The sequence below is a fragment of the Canis lupus genome, chromosome 31 (genome assembly GCF_003254725.2).
Source record: "Canis lupus dingo isolate Sandy chromosome 31, ASM325472v2, whole genome shotgun sequence".
NCBI classification, from domain to species: Eukaryota; Metazoa; Chordata; class Mammalia; order Carnivora; family Canidae; genus Canis; species Canis lupus.
Window position 1 is genome coordinate 28,687,757 of NC_064273.1, and position 6,927 is coordinate 28,694,683.

Genomic DNA, 6,927 nt, shown 5'->3' on the forward strand with positions numbered 1-6,927 from the left:
AGCAGGAGAAAAAGTTCAGAGGGCTAAAGAAAAGAAGCTTTTTCTCCTGTGGGAGGATATATACAACTATTTGATACCAGAACTCTTTTAACTAGTTTCTTGGGAGATCAGACTAAAAAAATAAGTAGGTTAACTTTAATTTTAAGCAAAAACAATCCCAAAATTTTAGGAGAGGGTTCTAAATTTTAGAAGAGGGTTTTGTTTTGATATTAGGTCTCTTGTACTTTTACCTAACAATAGTAGTAAACACTTGGGGGAGGTAGTCACAATATAAAATGTTTAGTTCTAGTTATTTAGCTGTATCTTGCAAATATATTTGTAAGATTATGATATATATATACCAGTGTTTGTGGAATACTATTGGTGACATTTTATGGAAGCATTGACCCTTTTGATTCCCTGTTAGGGGTTGAAATAAAGGGTTTGAGAGAGTAAAAGGAAAGTTCTTTCAAATGGTCACTGTTTTAACTCAGTAGTATTTTTTTAAAAAAACTTCTCAGTCTTTTTCATTTTAATAAATACAAATGGAGTTTGTGGTTTTTTTAGTTTTGAGCTTAAAACATTTAAGCAAAGATCACAGATTTGATCTCGGCTTTGCTGTAATCCTTAACTCCACCAATTGTCTTGCACATGAGTGCTCTTTGACATAAGCGTGAGTGGATAGATGTGGATGGATCAACATAAATTCGTATCTTATGGAATATCAGCTCATCAGACTGTTCCTTACTGCCATAGCATCGTCTTCCTACCCAGAAGCCAGCCAACATCATCCTCAGTAAGGAGTGACTGCAGAACTTTGACCATATTTGTGTGAATTTGATTCATAAACAGTGAAATCAAAAATGTTGGAAAACTAATATTTAAAAAATAGTCCTCGGGGGCATTAATTCTTGGTAATAAAGTTAGAGGCTTATTGGGTAGAAGATTTAAATGTAGTCTTTGACATAAAATTTCCTTGGGTTTACTATTAATCATAAATATTTAGATGTCCAGAGGTAGGCAATGTGCCTGGTTTACTGAAAACTATTTCCACATCCCAGTGGAGCTACAGTTCTCTTAAGTGTAGAAGTTCTAAATTTATAGTTTAGGAAAGCTCAGTTCTTGGGGTAAGATGTAAATTTTAATTGAAAATTAAACACTAGGCCCTGGCAGTGCTAGAATAGTTAAGTACAGCCTTGTTATTCCTCCTCCTTTCCTTAGATTCTCCTCAGAGATTAACACTGAATTTCTTTGAACCATTTACTAGATTATCTATTTGTTTTCTTATTGTAGTTTGTTTAAATATGTAAGAGTTTATACTAGAGAATTCTATATGATGTAATAAAAAGATTCATAATTTATGGTTTAAAAACACACATGACACTGTGATATTCTGTATTGTGTATGGCTTTTGTTTTTGTAGTTGTTATCTTCTATATGAACCTCTTTGTAATTTGTTAATTTTTGCTAAATATTTTAAAATTCTATTTTACATACAGGTCCTATGCATTTTCTTAGTTTTGTGTTTTTACAATTAAAAGTTTCCTTTTTACCATCTTTTAAGATACCTGCAATTATATTTGTAGAAAATAATTTTCATATTATAGGTCTTATTTTCTTTATCTGCCTGACCCCCTTCTAATATTTTTTTAGCCCTTTTATTGCCCCTCCCCTTTTTTTCTTTCTAAGAAATAACCTAAAATACTTGTATGAACAGTTGGGTTGACAAAAGAGGGAAGTAAATTAGGAATTTTTTTTTTGTCTTAGGATTTTTTAAATGAGGACGATACAGAAAGTACACAATTTATACTTAGACTATGAAATTTATGTTAATTGTGGATTTCATTATTCCTGACACTTTCATGGATTATGGGAGAAGTGATTTGCTGTGTTGCTGTAGTAGAGAGATAAAATGACTTGGACAGGTTTTTATTAGAACTGGAATTATAATTCAGGATACTCTCTTATATAGATCTCACTTAGCATAAGTCTTAGTGTAAAGGAAATTAGGCATTTCCCCCATTACAATACCTAGAATATTACTGTAGTATCATAATTAGACTTTAGAAAATCTATAGTATGTCATTGGAAACCAATAAGGCTTGTTGATGACAACTAGATAGTCTATGAAATTTAAGCTTTTTTTTTTCACCTTGTTTTTAGAAGGGCTTTTTAGCATCATTTTGGTAACTTTCACATATTCCTATTTTTGTGCAACATTTAAAGATAGTTAAGGCTCTAAAGTTCTGTATAGTATAATCCAATATATACTATTCATATATACATACACACATCGTATAGTCCGATGTAGTAGTAGTCACTACTCATTGAGAAATCAGTTTCTTAATTGGACTAGACACATTTCAGGTGCTCATTACTATAACTGTAGAGAATAATGTTGGCCAGTATTCTGAAGAGTAGCTCTAATATTTTATGAGAGTTTTAATACATGTAACGTTTGGTCTAGTTCTTGAGTATTAATGCTTTGGAGATTATATTTGGCTTTTTGTTCATTATCACATATCTGGAATGCCTTGAAAACCTGGAAACCTGCTTTTTGACTCAAACTCTTGAGGATCCTTAAAAGGTTAAGATAATCCTGGGTTCATTTTATTTCTTCACATTTAAAAATACGAATATAAAATTAATAGATTACCATCCGGTAATAAGGTTTTGACATGAACTTGCAGCTTACTTTGCTAATAAGCCTTTTGAGTAAATGAATTGTATTACTTTAGGAAAAAAATAGTTGTAATTTTATATAAAGTAAATTTATATTAAACATCAAGGTTGCTATATTAAAATTTCTTTCAGACAGGTGAATTTAAGTATTACTGAGATTTGAATGAAGTTTCTTCTTGGGATAAATGAGACATTTTAGGTTATCCGCTTACTCAGTGAAGACTTTAAAAGAAAAAAGTATTGAAGATGTGTTTTCTGAAAGAGGGATTCAAAGATAGATATATTTATTTGCTTTCCAGTTTGAAGAATTTCATTTTAGAGACATTGGGAGCTTTCAGAGCTATCTTTACTACATTTTCATGGCTAAATTCATAGTTGGAGATTGGGAATCAAGGCTTGAGATGGTGGAGATAGATTTTTCAAATTATCTCCTCTAAACTTAAACTTTTTGGAATAAAAACCCATTTCCATCTAGCCATCCTCAAAGATTTATAGACTGCTACCCAAAGTAATTTGGGCAAGGTTAATGAACAGTCTTTGAGATGTATTCAGTGGGCCTCCAAGTTACATTGATAATCCTACTTAACAGTTTTAGGAAACATCTAACGCCAAAGGAATAAATTTTGCCCAAAATATCTGGGTTGCCATTTAAAATGTCAGCAGTTGATCAGAATTATAATAGAAGTGAAAAGTGAAGGCACAAAATTTTTTAGTATTTAATTGTGACTTTGCTTAGATTATTTTTTATAGGTCCTGTATTCTAATTAGCACGGATAATTCAGTGTATTGATGAAGAGATTAAGATCTTTAATCCTGAGATCTATAAACAGTCCAACAATGATGACAGAAGGAGTTCAGATTTGTTTTGCTTTCGTTTTAAAAAGGTAATACACAAGAGTCTACATAGAAGAAAAATTTTGTTGCTAGAGGAATTAGGAGACAATTTAGCAGGATAACTAAGAATGATGGAAGAATAAGGGGTTCTGAAGGTAGGAAAAGGAAGATTAGGAATTCTTATGCATGAGATAGAATTCTCTCATGTTTACATACCCTTCTCTACTATACAGGTCTTTATTTTAGAAAAATTTCATATGCAGTACACCGTTAAATTGCAGGTGGCCTTTACTTAGCTTTTAAAGAAAAATCCTTAGCCGTTAATTTACCTCACTGACTTCTGTTTATCACATCCATGTAGTGCTCACTAATTATTCTTTATAAATTAATATAGGAAAACCTTCCCATGTCAAACATTTTCCAAAAATGAATTTTCTTGGGTGCAATCACTGGGTAATACTAATGGGTTAAGTTGTGTTAGAAGAAAAGTATTAAGAATTGGTGAGTTGATAGAAGTCAACATGAGCTCTTAATATTAGAACAAAGAACATCATATACTTGGTTTTCTTTTTATGGTTGAGCCACAAATCTGACAAATTGGGAATTTGTTCTAAAGATTACCATTATGAAACATTTAAAAAAGTTAAAACTATAAACTCCTCTTTGCTTAGCATAAAGTTTTTACAGGTAGGGCATGAGCTTTGAAAAGGAGGATCTGAGTCAATTCAGACATACCTCATTTTAGGTGTTTTGGTTCATATTGTTATGTACCCCCACGGAAGTATTTTAATTTGGGTCATTAATGTATATAAACTGAAAACAAAGGATTCATTTATTTATATAGTGAAATACAGTTTTTGAAGAAGTGGAGTTCTCTTAAGACAACTGTCCCTGAGCAACTGCAAGAAGGTGGAAGGATGTGCGGATGAGTGGAGAGACCACTGACATGATATGATAGTGTTTTTCTGCTTGCTTATTCAAGAACCTTGCTTATTGCTTCTCACGTTATGCTTATTAATAAGCAGGATAAATTGAAAACTGCTAATGCATATAAATTAAGTTGAAAAATTGTTCAAAAAATTCTCATTTTTTTATAAATGACTTGTTAGTGAAGGCTAGAGAGTTTTAAGTTCTACAACTTTCCATGATCGTAATATGATACAGTAGAAAATATGAAATCACTTAACTGCTGCCTCTGATACTTTGTAACTTGTCTTAAATCCTTATCTACTTTCCCAGGGTTCCTTTACTTTTTGGCATCTTTTCTGTACTTTACAAGATTATTAATTTTTAAGGCTATTAGTTTCTTTTTGATATGTAGCAACTAAAGATACAAGCACTTTTAGAATTTAGGGGGTCTATCGTAATTTGAGATAATTATCTATGTTTTCTTTCTTAGCCTGTGGACATCTCAACAGCAATGAGTGAGCGGGCACTTGCTCAGAAAAGACTCAGTGAGAATGCATTTGACCTTGAAGCCATGAGCATGTTAAATCGAGCTCAGGAACGGGTATGTAGCAAATTTAATGTATAAATGAGAATTTAAATAATTAGATAGTTCTGACATAAGCAAAGTCTATGGCATGCTGTTGAAACATAGGTCCTTAAAATCCAAGGAAATTGTAATTTATTGTAATTAGCTAGGTTATTTTAAATGAAAGTGACTTGGGGCATGATCATTTATTTAGTAAGTATTTATTGTGTACTGTGTGGCAGGAACAGTTTGGGAGGGTAAATAATACAATTCTCTGCCCTAATATAGAGTTTGTAATCTGGTATATAAAAGTAGCTACATGCCCATAATAGCCCTGTGAAATGTAGGTACTCCTATTATTTCCCACTTTCCAGCTGAGGAAATGGACTAAAAAAAGGTTAGTCAACCTGAAACAAAACACTGTACGTTAACTACTGCTACCTTGGAATTAAAATTTCAAAAAAAGTGATTAGGCAGTCTTGAATCCAGAGTCTATACTTTTAACAGTGGACAGCTTTCCATTTGTCTTCTACATTCCTGTGATAGATCTGTATAGAAACAGTAAGTATACATTCAGACAGATAAGGAAATACATATCTGACCATGCCAGTGTTGAGTAAATCTACTTTGAAGTACTGACAACTGATTTTTAACCATCACAATAAATGTTGGTGATTAACGTAGTGCTCAGTTTTTAAAGAAAGCTGTTTTATGTGTTTGAACAATTTCCTGTGTAACTCATTACTCCTTAAGCATATCTCGTGATTTATCCTGGATTTCTAATACCACAAAGAAGGTAATTAAAAACTCAGGTGATTGTGACATTTATATGATGTACATAAGCAAAGGGTGGGGATCCTTGGCTATATGAACTGTTTTCTGTATTCATGTATCAATGTGATATTTTGAGGAATGAGTATTATATAGTTATACTTTTTTAGTAGAGTTACATCTTAAATTTTGTTATTATTGGGACCGAACTGAATGTTAGCAAAGTGCTTCTTTGAAGTGTTTAAGAAAACAATTTTATTTTTTATTTTTTATTTTTTTTAAGAAAACAATTTTAAATATGTTTAAATTCAGCATGCTATTTTAAAAGTTGAAGTTTTAAGTCTTAGCCTTTTGAAGAACTAAATAATGTAGTGAAATAAACCAGAGGCATTTTGAGTAGATAAGTAATTTTGCTTAATTGAGGCATGTTTTTTTCTTCAGATTGATGCCTGGGCTCAGCTAAACTCTATTCCTGGCCAGTTCACTGGAAGTACAGGAGTACAGGTTCTGACACAAGAACAATTGGCTAATACTGGTGCCCAAGCCTGGATTAAAAAGGTACATGACATACGCACATATGAAAGTGTCCCAAGTACAAAATTATGATATTTTTAGAAAATGTTTTATTAAAAATGCACGAAGAGGCCAGTGACTTTAACTGAAAGTTCACGAGTAAATTTTCTATGTGTGCATACTCTAGGATGGACACTGAAGATGGACCTGATTTGTGAGACAATGGCAAATGTATAAATATGGCTTAAGAGCCCGTTTAGTTTCTATCCTCAAGTTATTTCTGTATTGCAACTGCTGGTTTTTTGGGGGGTGGTTTTTTAAAACTTTTGAATGCTAACAGTGTATCTCAGGTGCTGTTCAGAATGTTCCACAGTTCCTGTTGGACTACTAATCTAATGATTTCAAAGCAGTGGTTCTCAAATTTTTTCTCATCATGGGATACTTTATTACAGGTTTATATTTGGTGGATCACTGCCCCAAAGAGCCCTCTTACCACCCCAGTTTTCCATTTCTCTATTCCTCTGTCCTTCTTTCCCCTTCCTTAGTGCCTGTGCCCTCTTGTAAGCTCTCTTGGCCCTTACTCCTCTCCCCTTTGGTGATCTCCAGCCCCTGATCCCTGTGGTTGTCAGTTGCTGGTTACAGCAAGTTGGTTGGGAGGCCCCAGTATTAGCACT

The 6,927-nt window shown here is 32.7% G+C and overlaps 1 protein-coding gene across 3 annotated transcripts in view; it reads left to right on the forward strand.

Moving 5' to 3' along the window:
- The window catches only part of SON (SON DNA and RNA binding protein), a 33,033-nt gene that overhangs the window by 18,246 nt on the left and 7,860 nt on the right, over positions 1 to 6,927 (forward strand). For all 3 annotated transcript variants that reach the window (XM_025449846.3, XM_025449844.3, XM_049104641.1), the window contains exons 7-8: positions 4,895 to 5,005; positions 6,182 to 6,298. In XM_025449846.3, coding sequence (XP_025305631.1) covers positions 4,895 to 5,005; positions 6,182 to 6,298 — 228 coding nt within the window. The remainder of the gene's footprint in view (positions 1 to 4,894; positions 5,006 to 6,181; positions 6,299 to 6,927) is intronic.